Below are 20,263 nucleotides of genomic sequence, written 5' to 3' on the forward strand. Positions count from 1 at the left end.
TTACATACACAACCAAAGTACGACACGCAGTGGAATGCTTTGGTATAAATCTACGCACACAATACAATAAAATTACATTTCTGTGAAAACCTTCTTGGTGGGGGCCTTTTAACAGCTTAGTAACGTAACAGGTGTCACATGATAATGCGTTTAGCAGCAATCTTAAATTGTGACTGTGAAGAAATTACGCTTTATTAACCTTTAGCCTCTTGATCTAGTTCATTTGGTGTGTATCGCACACAAATGTTACGTTACTAATCACAACCGTGCCTGCTTTCAGTGTGTTTCAACTTGACGCAGCGCTGCGCAGACCGATCCACGTCTGGCACATAAGTATCGCGAGATCCATTTTTAAAACTGGGCTTTCCAGTCGCTCTCGCGATACCGATGTCAAATGGCTGTCGGTCTGCGCAGCGCCGCATGAAGACTCTCTCACTTTCACGCGCACAGGCAGTCAGGCACAGCACAGTTTTCGTTCGTTCAGTCCCACACCGGCGACACCGGCTCGACAGCTTCGAGAGTTTAACACGGTAATATGGCGAAAATGAGGAAATGCACTTGTGTTTGAGCGCTAACGACCGCCCGTGTGTTCCGCAGGTGGATGTGAAACGCTGGATAATCGTGTCGTTTAATCTGTAATCTGTGCTGGAATGCCACACACAGACCTGTGACGAGGAAATCTGAGGTAAACTGTTTTTACCTTATGAAAACCTTTATTTATGTGTGTGTAATTACAGTATGGTTACCATTAAAGCCAGTAGAGAAATCTTTGTTGTCATGTTTTGGGTCTCGTTCTAATGGAATTTAATGGCGTTTCAATGGTTTTCATTCAGCAGATAACATCCCACCAATATACATGACCAATAGAGACCCATAGATACCATTATCATTTCCATTCAAACCAATGCAATTCCCATTTTATAGCCATTCAATCTATTAGAATTGCTGAGATAATCTCTGTTGCTTATTTTCAGCAGGGTTCATAATGTAAAAACATTGTAACACAAACAATGACTGATAAAATGCAACATTGTTTTGTTTTTAGGTTCATCATAGACATAAAACTGCATGCTTGTTTGATTTGGTGTTTCATTATGATTCATAACACATGACAGATGCAGAAGATTACAATGGACGACAGAACTCAAAGTGATTCTAATGTGAAAGTGGCCGTGCGGGTCCGACCCATGAACAGGAGAGGTGAGTCTCCAAACATGTGACGATCACGAAGAGTGTGTGCGTGTTTTGATCATTTATGCACCTTATGTTGATCTGTAAAGGATCATCTTTCATATTCCTATTAACTGGTTCTATTCTGTAACACCTTTTGTTTTTAATGACATCACCATCAAACCCTCTTGTTTTCATCGCCTCCGTCCAACCACCTGTCATACGGAGCTCACTTTTCACTTTCCAATAAATTCCTGACGGATGAATGGGGTATTATTAGAAGCCTTCATGGGAGAGTTAGCATGATGAACGCTCATGATCGTGGCTGTGTTTATACAGAGCGGGACCTGAAGACAAAATGTGTCGTGGATGCGGAAGGAAATCAAACTGTGCTGTATCCAGCCAGTGGAAACCTGGGAAAAGGTGACAGCAGGTAAACGGACAGCAGGGGTGTGTGGGATTTTGTACACGTCATGACAATTCTCTAAATCTACCATGAAAAGTTTTGTGTCGCTGGATTGTTAATAACTAGATTTTTGTAGATTCTAAACAAATTAATTTGCAGAATTGCCACAGTGTGACTGTCAGGCGTTGTGTGTGGTCGCCTGGGCTTTGCCATAAGATATGCCTCACGATCCAATTGAAATCTTTCTTTCACATTTTGCCAAATTTGTAAATCTGCTCGCGTAGAAAATGAACAGCACTCGTGTGCTCAACAAGCCGCACGACCTGAGGTATCATTCGTGATGTCAAAGCAAACCGAGTTTAATATTTAGATTTTGTTATTATCAGTAGTAACGGTGGCACCTTAACAAACAGCACTAATAATACAAGATACAATACAGTTCTGTCTCTCTTTATCAGACGTGTTCTCTTCTTTCCCAACATTCCTTCTCTCCAGTGGCCTTCAGTGTCCATGGAAACACGTGAAAGTTCATTGGCGGGCCAAAAGTAGCCGTAAATACTCGTGATTAAAAACCAAGGAGAATAAATCACTTGTGTTTCTTTGGCTCTTTTCAAGTCTCCTAAATACAAAGCGTCAGGACTTCTTTTGCAAGTTCCTTTAGTCCGACACAACATCACTTGATTCTTTTTCAGTCGAAAAGGCACTTTAAAGCTAGAAACGTAAAGCTTTTGAATGTTGGCTTGAGAAAGATATGTTAAATATATGAGCAGCTTAAAAAAATTGATTCACATGAAAGGTTTTCTGAGAGGTTGCCAGGGTGTTTCTAAAGGATTTTGTGGGATTTCTTGGGTGTTGCGTCCATAGTTGGTTGTAAATCCAATTGAATACGTTTGAGGTATGAATATGAGCGCTTATAATGTTGCATTGGTTGTTATTGGTCGTTTGTTTTTGAGTCACTGTAGTTTTAAGGGCTCTCTGCAAACACACACAGATGAGTTTATCCGTCAGCGGTAGTTCGTGTATCAGTTGGCGTGTGTTTAAACTCAATGTTTAAACTCTGTGTTTGTTCTTGTTGTTTTTTTGTCAGCGTGCAGTTACATGTATGTGTGTGTGTTATATGAAGAGAGACTATTAGATGATCTTTGACTTCCGTCGTTTCTCCTCATGAATTCCACCTCGTCTCTTTACAAAGGGTGTGACTGTTTCTCAAGGATCTGGCCCTCCTTCAGGTCACCTGCTCCTGCAGGAATCTCTCTGGATAAATCCAGTCCTGCTCATATTTCACCCCGAATTCTGAAGACGCGTTTCATCATGAAATCAAAAGAACAAAGTCAAATTTACATTTGGTGTCGAAATATGACCCGGATGAGATTCGATCCTTCAGCTGTATAAAACTCAAAATGAAGTTTTGAAAACCTTCAGGTTGTGTTCCTGACGTCTGAACTGTCTCCGCTGTACCTTGCAACAGTTTTCAGTGTTTCAACCTACTGCAAACAGGTTTAACAGGCTTGTGCAAGAAAGTTCACCCAAATTCCTCATTAATCCCTTCTGGCAATTAGCTGGTTTTATTGTTCAGCCCAAGTTATGTGCAGACAAGTCACGCTCGGCGGTTATCATGTAAATCATGACGCTTTTCTCGTGTGTAATGAAGGAAATTGAGTCATTTTGGGATTTGATGTATGTGTTCTCACACATGGGTTGAGCTGATCTCTATATCACACAGATTTGAGAAAGAAACAAGTGGAAGAAACCAGAAAGGTTGTCTCGAGAAAAGTTTATTGCTTTATGGGAAAGAACAGAAAGGAACGGTGCTGCATGACTATTTTCGATATTTCAAAAGGACACTGCAGTTGTTTGTGATGTTTGTACTCATACTTGTGACTTCAGTACATAACCCGTCCTTCTTTCTTGACTCGGGTCGGTTAAAAACCGCTAAGCAACATGATTAAACCAGTCAGAAAATGCAGGCAACCATCTACAACACCCGAGCGTCATAGCTTCTCACTTCAAAAATGATAGAAATGTAGTTTATTTTGTTCATTTCTTCATGTGATTTTTGCTTTCATGTATTAATGTTTCATGTATTCTTTTTCACAAATACAGGGGCAAACCGAAGGTGAGTCCTCACGTCTGTTCTGCATTATATTATGAACACAAATGAATTCATTACCATCACTGAATAATGTGTGTTATGTTAAATAAACATTTGTCAAATTGACACAAGGCCGTGTGTGTGTTGCTTGCTATTTCAAATGTTTTCCTGAAGGTCTTTGCGTATGATTATTGCTTCTGGTCTATAGATGAGACTGAGGTCACCAAGTTTGCAGGTCTGTCTGTTGATTTATTTACAAGCTTGTATTATTCTGTTCAAACTGATCTACCAGATTGATTTATTATGAAAGGTGAAATGTGCATATCTAATGGTTTTTATGAATGTCACAGGTCAGGATGTGGTGTTTCAGTGTCTTGGAGAGAGTCTTCTGGACAGCGCTTTCCAGGGATATAACGCCTGTATATTTGCATATGGCCAAACAGGTACACATACATGCAAAGAGTTATTTTGCGGGGTAATTTTGTATTAATATTTTGAATTAGCTTTTGTTTTTATATTTTTGTTAATGTAAGTGTAATATACAGTATATATATATATTTATTTATTTATTTATACCATGGTCTGTCTGAATATTAGATTGCGATTGGCTGGAAGGTGTGCATTAAAACTGTTTAATGCACAGGTAGTTTTAGTCACTTTGATCACAATTTGAAATGGATGCGCTTCCTATAATGTAATCATATTACACAGACGCACACGTGGAGGCTTCCACCCTTCTAAAATCCTTTAATGCACGGCTAGCCGTGGATTATTCCTTTACATATACATATATATATATGTGTATATATACATACACACACACACATATATATGTTTATATGTGTGTGTGTGTGGAAGGCACAATAAAAAACATGATTTTTTATATTAATAAAATCTCATTTTTATTTATCTCACTCTTCATACAGTATATATATATATATATATATTTCTATTGTCACTGTCGTTCTAAAACCTCAAAACCTCGGATCTCCAAATTCACCGTTTTTCAGGAAATGGAAAAATTTCATGAAATGCAAAACTTTTCATGACTCCTAATTGGTTAAATATTTGCAAAACCCAGTGACAAACATAAAGGGTGACTAATAATAATAATGATTTTTGGCAAAAAATAAAAATCGCAAAATATGGATATACAAGGTTTTAGAAGGACAACAGCGATATTCTTTTAGATATTGTAATATAGGTTTAATTTATTGATATAGGTTTAAGTCATTTTTATTTCATTTTGTTTCTATTCTATTTTTTATTTATTTCCAGTTAATAATTTTAGTGGCTCAGCCAAAACTCGATTCAGTTTATTGGCAACATATCTCATTTTCGTTTTAAAGTTGTCAAATAATATTTAGGACTATATTTTATTTCATTTCAGTTAACAGAGATGTTTTAATCATTTTTAACAGTTTTATTTAACGATATAACAGTTATCTAGTTTACTTGCTAATATTTGGCATCAAACATCATTCTGACAGATTTTGTTATGGTAGAGTTTTTCATGACTAATAAAAACGTTCTGATCTCATTGGCTCAACCTTCACCCAACTATGGGGATGGGTGTCTCTCAGTATTCTGTTTTCTGATTGGCTCCTGCCGTGTTTCTCTTTGTGGCGATTGGCTGCAGGCTCAGGAAAGTCATACACGATGATGGGAACGGCCGAGCAGCCGGGTCTGATTCCACGGCTTTGCAGTTCTCTGTTTGAGCGTACGGTTCAAGAGCAGAGGGAGGGCGAGAGCTTCGCCGTGGAGGTCTCTTTCATGGAGATCTATAATGAGAAGGTGCGAGATCTTCTGGATCCTAAAGGGTGAGGACAACCGTCTTTGTGCTGGAAGTGTTTCAATTGCATTACTTTATAAAATCGAGTTACAGATTTTTTTTCAGGAGCCGACATGCTTTGAGGGTCCGGGAGCATAACGTGTTGGGGCCGTACGTGGACGGTCTGTCTCGACTCGCTGTGACCAGCTTCAAGGTTCTTCAACCTCCGACATTTCGTTCATTCGTCTTCCTCTTGTTGAAAGTTTGTAGAGTTTCATCTTTTGTATTCCAGGACATTGAGTCGCTGATGTCAGAGGGGAATAAATCTCGCACCGTGGCGGCCACAAACATGAACGAGGAGAGCAGTCGCTCACACGCCGTGTTTAACATCGTTCTGACTCACACGCTCAGAGACCTGAAGACCGGGGTGACACGCACATCACTGACACCACAGGAACTTTGACATGCGTTTTTCTCGAGTGTGATGTGTGATTTGTGAACTGTTTGTTTCAGACGAGTGGAGAGAAAGTGAGTAAACTCAGTCTGGTGGATCTGGCTGGGAGTGAGAGAGCAGATAAAACCGCAGCTGCTGGAGAGAGACTTAAAGAAGGCAGCAATATTAACAGGTCACACACACACATTCAGCCACACATACTCGCACATACACACAGACCCAAGGAGACCTTGTGAGGGTCTGTCAAAAGTTTACACACACCTAAACACGCACACTTACATACTCTCACAAAGACGTGCACACACATACACACTCATACACACACACACACACACACACACACACACACACACACATGTATGGTTTACTATCTCCGTGGGGACAGTCCATAGGTGTAATGTTTTTATACTGTAGAAACTGTATATTCTATCCCTAACCCAACCCCTAAACCTAAAGATCATAGAACACTTTTTGTATTTTTAGATTTGTAAAAAATATTGTTCTGTACAATTTATTAGCTTTTTTGCTCATGAGGACCTCAATTTTGGTCCCCACGGTGACACGAGTCCCCATGTGTTGGTGTGTATTCAGGTGTAGGTCCCCACCGGGATATACAAACATGAACACACACACACACCTAAACACGCACACTTACATACTCTCACAAAGACGTGCACACACATACACACTCATACACACACACACACACTTAAACACGCACACTTATATACTCTCACAAAGACGTGCACACACATACACACACGCACACACACACACACACACACTCATACGCACACACACACACACATTTACTCAATGTACCCAAACGCTCATACTCACATGCACAAGCGCACACAGGGATGTAACAATACGATCGATATCATGTTATCGCAATAGCAAAATTGTCTCAATATTACCGTGGTCACATGACTGTGTGAAACGATAGGTCTTCCGGGCCTAACATAGAGAAAGTTAGAAAAAATAATAGATGTTAGGTCCATCTGGTGCAATTATTTTCTTTTATAAAAGGGATTTTTAGGTCGTCATTTGACCCAATTCTGTTTCAAAACAATTGTCCCTCATTATCCACGGTGAAGCTTATTATAACCACTGCAGATCTAAAATTGTTAAAACACAAGTTTTAGTCATCTACTGGCTTATGTGTCTATGAAACTCTGAGTGCTGAACAGTAGATCTACACAGTGTTGGTTTCATGTTATACGTGTGTGTGTTTGTAGATCTCTCACTACACTGGGCTTGGTGATCTCGGCGTTAGCAGAGCAGGGCGCTGGAAGAAGCAAGAGTAAATTTGTCCCCTACAGAGATTCTGTGCTCACGTGGCTGCTGAAGGTGATCATAGGTTTACAGTAGAGATGAAAGGAATGCTTTGGCTTGGTTCGCGCTGATGTCATTTCCTCTCTTTATGCAGGACAGTTTAGGAGGAAACAGTCGTACGGCTATGGTGGCCACGGTGAGCCCTGCGGCCGACAACTACGAAGAAACTCTCTCCACGCTGAGATACGCTGACCGGGCCAAAAGCATCGTCAATCACGCCGTGGTCAACGAAGACCCCAACGCCCGCATCATCAGAGAGCTGAGAGAGGAGGTGGAGAAACTGCGCAGTCAGCTGACGGAGGCCGAGGTGATGCGCGCAGACACTCCTCACGTGACCTTTGACCTTTAGCAGACGTTTAACGGTGTGCGTTTGTGTTCGGTCAGTCGATGAAGGCTCCCGAGCTCAAAGAGAGACTGGAGGAGTCTGAGAAGCTGATCCAGGAGATGACGGTGAGCTGGGAGGAGAAGCTCAGGAAGACGGAGGAGATCGCACAGGTGAGACTTTCTCAAACACACATTCGTGCGTGAGTGATGTCGCTGGCAGTCTGTCGTTCTGAGAAGGAGTTTCTCGTCTGCAGGAGAGACAGAAGCAGCTGGAAAGCTTGGGGATTTCTCTGCAGTCGTCCGGGATCAGAGTCATCGATGATAAATGCTTCCTGGTCAATCTGAACGCTGACCCCGCCCTCAACGAGCTCCTCGTCTACTATTTAAAGGTACAGAAGACATTTGTTTTGCAAAATCATTATGATCACTTTTCTTCTTCTCTTGATTTGCAAGAAAGTGAATCATTTTGCAACACGGTGGCTTGAGGAATGGTATGTTAGGTTTGTTGGATTTGTTTGTGTGTGTGTGTCTTGATACAGGAACACACGCGTGTGGGCTCTGCGGACTCTCAGGACATTCAGCTGTGTGGTTTGGCGATTAACCCCGAGCATTGTGTGATAGACATGAAGCCAGAGACGGGTGTAACGCTCACACCAAAGAGAAACGCTCGGTAATATCACTTCTAATCCAATCACAAGCGTTCGGCGCTGAATACAGCCACTATCACGTCTGTCTGTCTGTCTGTCTGCAGCACGTGTGTGAACGGGGCTGTCGTCTCTTCTCCTGTTCAGTTACATCACGGAGATCGAATCCTCTGGGGTAACAACCACTTCTTCAGGTCCGTGAGATGCATCACAAGTTATTATTTCCACTATGTCTCCAATCGGCCAATCAGAGACCTCGGTTTGATGTCATCTTTTATAATACAGTGTACATTAAAACATTTGAAAGATGGTTCAAAATATCGCTTCTTGACTTTGTTATGAAGGTCACTATCCATGATGACACACGACGTAAACATTGACAGTGCTGGTACATTCTGTGTTGTCTGTCAGGATTAGCATGTCTCACGTGTACCGTGGCGAGGAGGCCGGTGTGATGAAGGCTGCTCCGAACACTGAGCTCAGTCATGACTCCAGCTTCAGTTTTGAGTCTGCGCAGACGGAGGTGATGATGAAAGCTTTGGAAAACAACGGTGAGATGAACGCACATCTGCTTTTTTCTGTTTGTAAGATGCAGGCCGTACTGTAGTGCACATTACAACATCTCTCTCTTTCTCTCAGATCCCATGCAGTCAGTTGTTCATTCTCTGGAGCGCAGACATGAGGAGGAGAAACGCTCGGCTCTGGAGCGCCAGCGGCTCATGTACGAGCAGGAGCTGCAGCAGCTGCGCAGACGGCTGTCATCAGAGCTGCAGACGCAGAGCTCTCATCCACAGAGACACAGAAGCACTGAACATCTCAACGTGACCTCAAACACACAGAGCAGACTGCAACAGTGGAGTGAAGAGAGGTGAGAAACCGCACGCGCGCACGCACACACACACACACACACACAAATACATTACACATCACATACGCACACGCGCACACACACACATACTTTACACACGCACACACACACATTATGCTTTACACACATACATTACACACACATACATATACACATTGCACACACACACACACGTACGCATGCACACACACACACACACACACACTCAGCAGACACACACATTTTCTTCATGTGTCTTGTGTTGGTTGTCAGGGTAAAGAAAAACTCTGTGACCCAAATAGATAAAAGTGATGCAGAATGAAGGGGTCTGAAGTGTGTGTGTTGTGTTGTGTCAGGGAGGCTTTGATGAGTCGCACTCTTCGTAAGCTCAGAGATCAGATTGTGAGAGCAAATCTTCTGGTGCAGGAAGCTGGATTCATCGCTGAAGAGCTCAACAAGAAAACTGACTACAGAGTCACTCTACAGATACCTGCAGCTAACCTCAACGCCAACCGCAAGGTCAACACACGCGCGTACACACACTCTGTCTCTCTCTCTCTCTCTCTCTCTCTGTGTGTGAGGTTTGAGGTCATTGCTGTGGTATGAAGAACTGATCTGTCTGCCTGTGCTCTCGATGTTAAAGTTGACAAGAGTTTGAAGGAGGAGTTCACCTTCAGAATGAAAGTTCTGTCATCACCACCCTCTTTCTTTCTTCTGGAGTACACAAAAGAAGATATTTTGGAAAAATGTTCTCTCTTTGTTCTATCTCTATTGTAACCAATGCAAGTGAATGGGGGGCTTTCAAAACATTTTTCAAAATATCTTCTTTTGTGTTCTGCAGAGGAAAGAAAGTCAAACGAGTTTGAAATGACAAGAGGGTGAGTAAACGATGACAGAATTTTCATTGTGAAGGTGAACCGCTCCTTTAAACACAGAAGTGTTGTTGTGTGTTCTGCAGCGCGACTCTGTTCTGAGCGAGCCGGCGGTGGAGGTGAGGAGGAGCAGTAAAGGCAAACAGATCTGGGCCATGGAGAAGATGGAGAACAGACTGGTGGATATGAGAGAACTCTATCAGGAGTGGAAAGACTTCGATGAAGACGATCCTGTACGTCAAACCACACGAGAACAACAACAATAACAACAACAGCAACAATCATTTACTGCGTAAATAACACAAAACATAGTGTTCTGTACGATTTATAAGCTTTTTTGCCCGGTGACACGAGTCACCACGAGTTGGTGTGTATTCGGGTTTAGCTCCCCACCAGGATATTAAAACAAGGCCACAAACACACATTCTCCAAACACACACACTCCAAAAACATTATACACACACAAACACACACACACCAAACTCTCTTCAAACACACTCCAAAAGCACTACGCACGCACGTGCGCACACACACTACACTCACTCTTCAAACACACTACACACACACAATTTGAAAACACTGCATACACACACTCCAAAAAATCACACACCAAACATTCTTCAAACACACATACACACACACAGTTTATTGGCAGATTTTCTTGCACACAGAAGTAATTTTCCCCGACGATTGAAGTGTCCTGTACACACATCGAAACACAACAGCAAGGTGTGTCACAATCTCTGCTGGTGTCTCTGCGCAGGTCATGCGCTCTTACTTCAAGCGTGCTGATCCGTTCTTCGACGAGCAGGAGAATCACAGTCTCATCGGTGTGGCGAACGTCTTCCTCTCCTGTCTGCTGTATGACGTCCGGCTGCGGTATGCAGTACCCATCATCAACCAGAAGGGGGAGGTGTGTGAACCAGACCAGACCAGCATGTTTAACTCAGAACGGTGATGTCATTGGTGTGTATGTGCGCTTCAGGTCGCAGGTCGGCTTCACGTCGAGGTCGAGCGTGTGATTGGCAGGCCGGAGGAGCGTGAAGCAGGGGGAGGAGACTCCGAGACCACAGCAGACGGCGAGACGCAAGAACGCAGATTTACCTGCATGGTGGGTCCAGGAAGTCTCTCCCTACTACACAGATGCTTGATCTTCGTCACGGGTCAAGGGTGAATGGTGTCTTGTGTTTCCAGATGAAGATCTTGCAGGCGACAGGATTACCCCAGCACCTCTCAAACTTCGTGTTCTGTCAGTATCATTTCTGGGATCAGTCAGAAGCTGTGTTCATAGCTCCCGAGGTGAACCTGAGCGCCGTCAGCAGTAAAGAGCCGCAGAGATCCGTCCTCTTCAATAACTGCAAGGTTAAACGCACTCGCTTAGCAAATGTTTCTTGTTGAGAAGCGTGTGGGTCAACACATCTCTGTGTGTCAGTAGAAGCTGGAAGTGACGGTGACGGAAGATTTCCTGGAGTTTGTGACGGACGGCGCGGTGGCTGTTGAGGTTTATGGTCACAAGCAGTCAAACCCGCGCAGAAATCTGGCACTCTGGGATGTGGGGGTGATTCAGTCGAAGAGTCGCTCGCTCCGAGAGAGGCACAACATCAACAACTATTTCATCTTCTAGTGCACATTATTCTCGGCTTTCATCTCCGGGTTTTTCATCGGCTGTGTGTGTTGTGCAGGTGGAGTGAGGTGACGCGCAGGCTGGAGCTCTGGGTGCAGATTCTGGAGCTGAATGATGTAGGAGAGTTTGTGCCGGTGGAAGTTCAAGCAGCTAAAGATGTCCATACGGGAGGAATCTTTCAACTGAAACAGGTGTGTGTGTGTGTGTGTGTGTGTGTACTTAAAGTGATAGTTCACCCAAAAAGGACAATTCTGTCATCGTTTACTCACCCTTGAGTTGTTCCAAATTTTTTTGTTCCGATGAACACAGAGAAAGATAATTGGAAGAATGCTTGTAACCAAACAGATCTTGGCCAACATTGACTACCATAGTAGAAAAATGTATTTGTTTGAATGAACACAAAAGAAGATATTTTGAAGAATGTAGGAAAGCAAACAGTTCTGGGGCACTTTTGACTTTTGAGTCAATGATGGCCAAGAACTGTTTGGTGACACGCATTCTTCCAAATATCTTTCTCTGTGTTCTTCAAAACAAAGCAATGTATACAGATTTGGAACAACTCGAGACATTCATTTTTGGGTGAACTGTCCCTTTAACTGTATTTCAGGGACATGTTTGTACCCAAAAGTGAGCAAAACAGAAGCAAAAGCTCTTTTTGGGGTCACAGTATTAATAACTAGCAGGAGCTGTGTGTACAATTTGGGTTGTTTGTCAAAACAATATGTGCAGCCATGGAAAAAGAGACCATTCCAGATTTTCATGTAATCATCATTTCTAGATGTATTGTGGTCATTCCAGTCCAGCGTCTGTTGAATTTCAATCAAATCAGACCTCAGGAGTGACACAAAGTCCTCCAACAGCAACGTGAAAGACTGACACAAGACACATGAAATCTGTGATCAAAATACAGGTTATCACATTCAAAAATAGTTTTAAACACATGTAGAAATATTACAGTTGTGTTGCTTCAAAGTGAATCTGAACTTGTTTTCTTTGCAGCATTTGAGGTCTGAAAAATACAGAGCATCTTTTCTGTTGTTTTCACTTGTTTCTTGTTTCTCCAGTTTTCATTTTCTGCAAAGAAATGCAGATAGAAATAATATTTTGATTTGAGATTTGGGAGAAATATTGTTAGTAGTTCACAGACCTATAAACAGTCAATTAAGAAAAAATGAAAATAATTTTGAGCTAGTCTCTTAATTGTTTCCGTGGCTGTATATGAAGAGATTAATGTTACTTAGAAACTGTAAAAATGAAATGTTTTTGGTTTGGTCCACCAGAGGGCCTCAAGATGACTTCAAATGATTTCAAAAAGGCCAAAACAAGCATTGAAATAAACTTAATGCTACTAAAAAAACAATATACAGTATAGGCAATTCCAGTGTTTATATTTGACTAAACCCTTGTTGATAGACTTTTAACATCAGAAAAAGATCAGTCTATGCACAAGTTTTCTATTTAAAAAAAAAAGGAAATAAACCTGCGTTATGGACGTGACAAAAAAAGGACACGGTTTTTGGGAGACGATCAACTTTGTAAGATTTTTGTAAATTAAAATGCGCAAACCTGAAGCAATTATACCCAACAAATAGTGATGGGATTCCTCTTTATAGAACAAAACACAGTTGCTTAATTTTATGAGGACTATGGACCGTTATGGATGTGACAATCCTGAAAATGGCGCTTACCTGATTATGAAAAATAAAACAACTGCTCTAAAAACTTAGAGAGACCTCACGTGGATATTTAAACCACCACATGTTAATATCTGTGCTGTTAGTGAAGTAAAAACCTGGTAAAAAACGATTTTTCATGGTAAGGTTGACATTTTCACAGAATAGCCCATAAATCTTAGTGGTTGGTTCTTTATATAATGAAGACATGAATAATGAGATGTCCAAGCTCCGAATGATGTTATGGGTAGAGATTGTGAATGGTGGGTGTTGATTATAATCGCTGGATCTGGTGTGTGTGTGTTTAGGGTCAGACGCGGCGTGTTCAGGTGGCCGTGCGTTCAGTTCAGGATTCTGGCACCATGCCGCTCATCACAGATTCTGTGCTCAACATCTCCATCGGTAACGTGGAGGTCCATCACATCCAGCCTGGCAGAACCACACCGAGGGTAAAACCTTCATTTAATGATAATCCTTCAAAGACCGTCATCATTTATTCATCATCACGTCCTTCTGAACCTCCGTCTTCTGCCTTTCTTGTTTCGCAGGCGGGAGATAAAGACGCAGACAGTTATCAGGTACAGACCTGTCTGTTTCAACTCGCAGCGCTCTTCTGCTCCCGCTCAGGGTTTTAAGGACTTTCTGTGTGTTCCGAACCGCAGGAAGTGGATCTGGAGAGACTCCGAGCGCAGTGGCTGACGGCTCTAGCCAAACGCCAGGAATGTCTGGACCGCCGTCTCCAGGAACTGGTCTGCAAGCAGGGTAAGTCTCCGGGCACACGTGCCGGTCTGTCAGCGTCGTGTTAGATGTCCGAGATTTAAGAAGGCCGTGTTGTCTGGCCGCGCGTAGATAAATCTGAGGAAGACGTGGAGAGCGAGTCTCGGCTCCTGGAGTGTCGACTGACGCTCACCGAGGAGAGAAACGCTGGGATGGTGCCGTCTGCTGGCAGCGGGATCCCGGGAGCTCCAGCGGAGTGGTGAGCGTCTGTGTTCAGCGACTCGCCGAGCTCAGATCGACTTCTCTCTCACGTGTGCTGTCTCCGCAGGGTTCCTGCTCCAGCGATGGAGACTCACGTCCCTGTCATCTTCCTCAATCTGAGAGGTACATGTTTGCCCTTTTCAAAGATTTCACCTCATCCGAGAAATCCCGTCACTTACGTTTGTGTTTGGATCCGCAGCCGACGACCTCCACGATCATCTCTCCACTCCTCCAGCTGGAGGTCAGGATGCTGTTTTGAGCAGAGAGGACAAGGAGGATTTCATGGACTTGCAGATCGTCCGACACTACGAGAACGAGGTAATGAGTCCGCATCCTGACGCTCGGTGAAGCCAGACACGTTCTGACGTCACTCTCTCTCGCAGGTGAAGGCTGAGGCATCGTGGGATTGCACGGTTCACGAGTGTCCTGAGCTGAGTCGAGCGGGCGCTCGGGAACACCGAGTTTATCTCACCGTCTGCACCGGCGTTCTGCTCAGCCACCCGGCGCGCATGCAGCTCGTCCTGCGCAAACGCATCTGCGTCAACCTCACCGCACGACAGGTCTGACGTTCACCACGGGCGTTTGATGTTTCTGTGATTTGAGATTTGATCGGGATGATGTGATTGTGCAGGGTTTCGCTCAGAGTCTTCTCAGGAGGATTTCACATCGCAGCTCGGTTCACAGCTGTGGAGTCACGTTTGACGTGGTCTCCAACATTCCAGGGGTACGTCGAGGCTCTCTGAATTCTGTGCATTTGGCTTTTGTCTGCACGCTGAAGAGATGTTTTGTCGTTGGCGTACAGGACATGCAGAGCTCAGAGGACAGAGAGACGCTGGCGAGACTGGCCACCAGCGCTGAGAACTCCAGCGCTCACAGTGAGGCTGCCATCGAGAAATATCTGAGGAGTGTGTTAGCTGTGGAGAACGTGCTGACGCTGGACCGCCTCAGACAGGTGTGTGCGCACATCTCCATCGTGTGTGTCGTGTGTTATACTGCATGTTTTTATGCATGTGGAATGTTTGCGTTGTGTGTGAATTCAGGAGGTTTCAGTGCGGGAGCATCTGTCAGAAAAAGGAAAAATCCCCAAACGTGCCGTCAGCTCACCCAGTGTAAACCGAGTAAGACGCACATACACGCACACAAACACACACGCACACGTTACACACAAAACACACGAATCACACACTCACACATTACACACAAACACACGAATCACACACGCACTCACACACACACACATTACACACACGTGCACGCACACACACACACACACACACACACACACACCGTGCACGCACACACACACCACACACACATTACACACAAACAACGAATCACACACATACACACATGCTACAGATACACACACACACACACACACATACACACACATGATACACACAAACACACGTAGATCACACACGCACTCACAATCATCACACAATGTGCACTATCACACCACACACAACAAACACTCAACACAGAACATCACACACAGTTTTATCTCGTCATTGGCTGCCACTCACACACATTACACACAACACACATTACACACAATGCTGACAGATTCATGCCACAGGAGGATCAAATAGCAAATTTGCACGCACAACACACAAGCACACACCACACACTATTTGCACACAAACACAGGACTCGAATGATATTGGAGATCTTATATGTACTTGAGTGTTTAATTTAGTTGCTTGGGCTGACTTCAACAAGTGTTACACGAAATCACACCGCAACTTCACACACATTACACACACACCACACAAATTACACACACATGATTACAGCACACGTGCACGCACACCAAACACCAGTTTACATAACACAAACATCAGTGTATACGAATCCACAACACACACGTGCACGCACACACACACACACACATTACACACAAACACGAATCACACACGCACTCACACACATTACACACACATGATACACACACGCGCACGCACACACAAACACACACACACACATTACATACACACGAAACACAAACACATTCTGTGTCTGTATGTTTCAGCTGTCTGGCAGCAGGAAAGATCTGATCGACAGCCAGAACCCAGAAGAACACAGAGTAAGAAAAGCATTCACCTGTTTCTGTTGAAGATTTCTTTATCAGTAACACAAATCCATCAACTATTCTATGAATTACATTTAAAAAATGATCAAGAACATGTTTTAACACATCAAGTCCTATTGAAGGCAGAATGACATTTAGGTAACACTTTACAGTAAATGTCCAGATGTTAACATAAACTAACAATAAACGATCCATCTGCAGCATTTATCTCACACATTCATTCACATGAACATTTATAACATTAGCAAAAAATCTGGAAAAACGCTATTGCTCATTGTTCATGTTAGCTAATGCATGACACCTTATTATAAAGTGTTACAAAAATGAAAAAGAATCGGGATTAATGTGACGTAAGCAGATATTTTCCACTTCCCAAATTCACATGATCATTATGCCTCATTCTCATAACCCCTGTTCAGATTGTGTTTTATCGGGATGGATTCATTTAATCGCTGTCTAAATCTTGATTGTTGTTGTTTTTCTCCCATCACTTGCTTTTGTATTTTTGGGGTTCATAGGGTAACATGCTCAAACATCCGCAGTAAATGTATCTTCATGCAGATTTATATTCCCAGCTGTCCTCATGAAAAACATTGACCGTCTGAAAGGGCTGTAGTTGTATTTGTTACTGAAGTTGCGTATTGCACGTTTCGTTTTGAGTTTTGGCAACCGTCTGTTCAGTCACATGTTGTGTTTGTCAGGTTCCTGTGTTAACATCATCCACATGGTCCACAAAGAGTTCCTCACATTCACCATCATCACACACCCAAAGTCCCGAGTCAGGTAAAACATCTTAAGTTGGTTCTCTTCCTTGAGAGATGAGATGAATGTCACATCACTGTGAGTTTTACTGAACTCAAGCAAAACAAAACAAAAAATAGCTGGAATGTTTCGAACCATGGTTGGGTAAAATATGAGGAACCCAACCGCTGGTTCAAATGAATCTTGAACGTGTCGATATTCGACCCAATCGCTATCCAGGAAAGGTTCATTTAAACCAGCCGTCGATTTAAAATGAATCTCCAGTTACTAACAATCCTCAGAAACTACAGAAATGTACTTTCCCATCATTTCCCATGTTGCGTGACATCTTGAGCTTCGTTTGTACGGTGTTTGTGTGGTTCGTGCCCATCACTGCTCGGCTTCAGCGGTTTTCTGTCTATATTTGTGTATTTCTCTGTTGCCTTTGCACTTTTGTACTCGGATGAGTTTGCTGCTTCTCTTGTCGCTCTCTCGGTCTCTGTTTCTTGAACCCGTGTCACTGTCCCTGCAGGTGTCTCGGGATCAGCTGCATCTTATTTTTCCCCAGTTAAAGCTCTCGTGGCTCCAGTGCCCAAGATGTTCATGTCTCTGTTATCTAAGAAAGAAGAGAAGAAAGATCCGTCACCACCGGCTGTCTTTGAGCAGGTGACATATCTCCCGTTGCTTCATCCATCAGTGTTTTTGATTTATTCATAGAAAATGTTGGCTTGTTATTGTGTTTGAATATATTTTTTGGATTCAATGATTATAAATTAATTCACACATTTGCAGTCAACAGTCGAAAGATTTTTGCCAAATATATTTAAGACATTTAAAAATCTTTTTTTTCCCTTTGAATTTGTCTTAGAATCTACCCCGCATTGTTGTACAGTCTGTTAGTCTCGAGGACCTCAGCAGCTGTCAGCAGGTAAATCTCTTTGTTTAGCGCTTAAATCAGAGCAATAACAATGATATAACCATCATACATGTTTGACTTGTTTTTTTCTGATCGATGGTTTGTTGGTTTATTTTTGGATGGTTGTTCTTTTCTCATCTCCAACACGTGCATACACAGACACAAACATTAACATCTGCCTTGACCAAAATATTATGTATAGTCACATTTTAGAAGTATTAAAATCTTTAATTGCAATCTCTGAACTTGTGCACTTGTGAAAACGTCACTGAAGTTTTACATTAAAAACACAACAGGCTCCTGCAGATGCTCTCCCAGCCGGCCAATCAGAGTCTGCGTCATACGTCCCAATTATTTCTGTCATTACTGACCGCAGTGACGTCACTGAAGAATCGGATGTTCCTTTAGAAACAACCACTGATGTTCAGATGGTATGTGACATCTTAAAATATACTTTCATATACTTTGTGTTCGGTCTATTCAGTTCTTCTCTTACTGTATCTGTTCCTGCTGATCTTCTCAGGGTGCAGCTGTGGAGACGTCACGTTCAGAAACGCCCCCTCCTGCCCATTCAGAGGTTGAAGAGGTTCCACAGTCTTCTGTTTCTCCTGCGGATGAAAGTGTTCCACCTCAAGAGTTCGACGAGGATCCACCTTCTGTTCTCGCGGAGGCCGAGGATCCCAAGCAAAGCCCGGCTGCTGATTCCACAAACAGTCCTGTCAGTGATGTCTCCAGCGGATACATCTCCACAAGCGTCTCCACAGCGACGCTCTCCGAATCGGTCATCTTGGATGAGAGTGAAATGGGCAAATCTACAGAAGCCGAACCAGAGGCGAGCACTGAGGTTCTGTCGGCGACGAGCACATCGCCAGAAGACCAGACACCGCTTAAACCTGCCAGCCTAGAACACGGAGAACAGACTTCTACAGACGTCCAGAGAGCATCAGAAGAACACGGTCGGGTGTCTCCTCCAGCCGAACGTCCTCAAGAAAACGCGGTTCCTTCATCTTCAGGTGCAGAAAACACAAACCCGTCAAAACCTTTCGCTTCATCGAAATCATCAGAGCCATCAGTTCCTCCACCGCAGCCGTCTGCAAACATCCATCCATCCAAACCTGAGCAACACCGAAAGTCTCTTTCTGCCTCCACCGGCAATCCTTTCCACATCCAGAGAGTGAAGACATCAGGCCTGAAGTCTTTCGGAGGCATCCTGCACGAGGACGCTAAAGATAAAGACAGCCACTCTTTATCAACATTGAGTTTATCTCAGGAGACACTGGAGATCCTGTCCGATTCAGAGGAAGGCCTTGACGCTCCGCTTCCCGATTGGCTGAAGGAGGGGGAATACGTCACCGTGGGTACCAATAAAACCGGAACGGTCCGTTACGTTGGGCCGACCGACTTTGCGAAGGGTGTTTGGGTCGGAGTGGAGCTCGATGTTCCTGCAGGTACGTTGTTCGCTTTAAATCTTACATCAGTACAGACGCCTGTGCAGTACTGTGTGTTGTGTTTTTATTTCAAGGTAAAAATGACGGTTCGGTCGGCGGCCGCCAATATTTCCACTGTAACCCCGGATATGGCGTTCTCGTGAGACCGGATCGAGTCACGAAAGCCACGGGTACGGCTAAAAGACAGAGACAGAAGCGGCAGCAGAACCTGTCAGGATCCAGTCCAAACCTGGCAGCCCTCACAGAGCTGGCCAAAGGAGACGGTGGCGGACGGAAGGGAGACAACAGGAAGTCTTGGGTTAGCTGAAGACGTCTCTTCAGTGCCACTGTGAGGATTTACTGGTACGACTGCAGGAGATGATTTGGAACACTTCCATTTGCTCATACATATCAACATTACATAGTGCCTTGTGATTTGAGACTCGATTTCAGCCTCAACGAACAGTATTTGATATTTTGTTTGTTTATGTATATCAGAAAGCATTCTCTTTTTTTAAATGTGTGAAATCAGAATATTAACAGAATGTTTTGATCCATCATTTTTAAATTGGATTATATTTTGCTTGCAAACATGTGGCGTTTAATTTATGGAGATTTAAAGTGCCAGACAGTTTTATGAGAGAATGTATTTCAAGTGTTAGTCTGGTGGGGTGGTTTTGTATCCTCTCTCGATTGGCTCGGTTCTTTTGTGTTGTTGTCGTCGTCTTTTTAAATGAGTAATTTATGATCAAATTCCTTTTTATTTATTTCGCAGAGAATTTTATATTGAAATGTTGAATGAATAAACTCTTATATTATTCATATTTCGTATAGTAGTTTAGATCACGTTGTGTATCTCTGTGTGCGTGTATGAACCTTTAAACCTATTGGACAACA

The 20,263-nt window shown here is 43.2% G+C and overlaps 1 protein-coding gene across 2 annotated transcripts; it reads left to right on the forward strand.

Annotated features, from left to right (window-relative positions):
* Window positions 1-431: 431 nt before the first annotated feature.
* Window positions 432-20,190, forward strand: kif13bb (kinesin family member 13Bb). Of its 2 annotated transcripts, XM_057352219.1 has the most exons (43): window positions 432-530; window positions 598-685; window positions 1,116-1,200; window positions 1,510-1,603; window positions 3,680-3,692; window positions 3,843-3,903; window positions 4,019-4,111; window positions 5,308-5,488; window positions 5,566-5,653; window positions 5,732-5,866; window positions 5,953-6,065; window positions 7,132-7,243; window positions 7,323-7,535; window positions 7,613-7,723; window positions 7,807-7,941; window positions 8,092-8,222; window positions 8,304-8,390; window positions 8,608-8,747; window positions 8,836-9,064; window positions 9,400-9,562; window positions 10,002-10,148; window positions 10,679-10,828; window positions 10,901-11,026; window positions 11,110-11,277; window positions 11,351-11,508; window positions 11,598-11,730; window positions 13,521-13,661; window positions 13,761-13,790; window positions 13,875-13,974; window positions 14,062-14,188; window positions 14,258-14,313; window positions 14,390-14,508; window positions 14,574-14,750; window positions 14,822-14,914; window positions 14,993-15,142; window positions 15,231-15,308; window positions 16,223-16,276; window positions 16,984-17,065; window positions 17,556-17,689; window positions 17,892-17,951; window positions 18,236-18,370; window positions 18,463-19,387; window positions 19,462-20,190. In XM_057352219.1, the coding sequence occupies exons 3-43, from the start codon at window positions 1,116-1,118 to the stop codon at window positions 19,692-19,694; spliced, it is 5,760 nt and encodes a 1,919-aa protein (XP_057208202.1). In that variant the 5' UTR covers window positions 432-530; window positions 598-685; the 3' UTR covers window positions 19,695-20,190. The 2 variants fall into 2 exon arrangements, with proteins under 2 accessions (XP_057208202.1, XP_057208200.1); XM_057352217.1 differs by lacking the exon at window positions 432-530 and having other exon boundaries at window positions 537-685.
* The last annotated feature ends 73 nt before the right edge of the window (window positions 20,191-20,263 follow it).

The sequence above is a fragment of the Triplophysa rosa genome, linkage group LG15 (assembly GCF_024868665.1).
Source record: "Triplophysa rosa linkage group LG15, Trosa_1v2, whole genome shotgun sequence".
In the NCBI taxonomy this organism is placed as follows: domain Eukaryota; kingdom Metazoa; phylum Chordata; class Actinopteri; order Cypriniformes; family Nemacheilidae; genus Triplophysa; species Triplophysa rosa.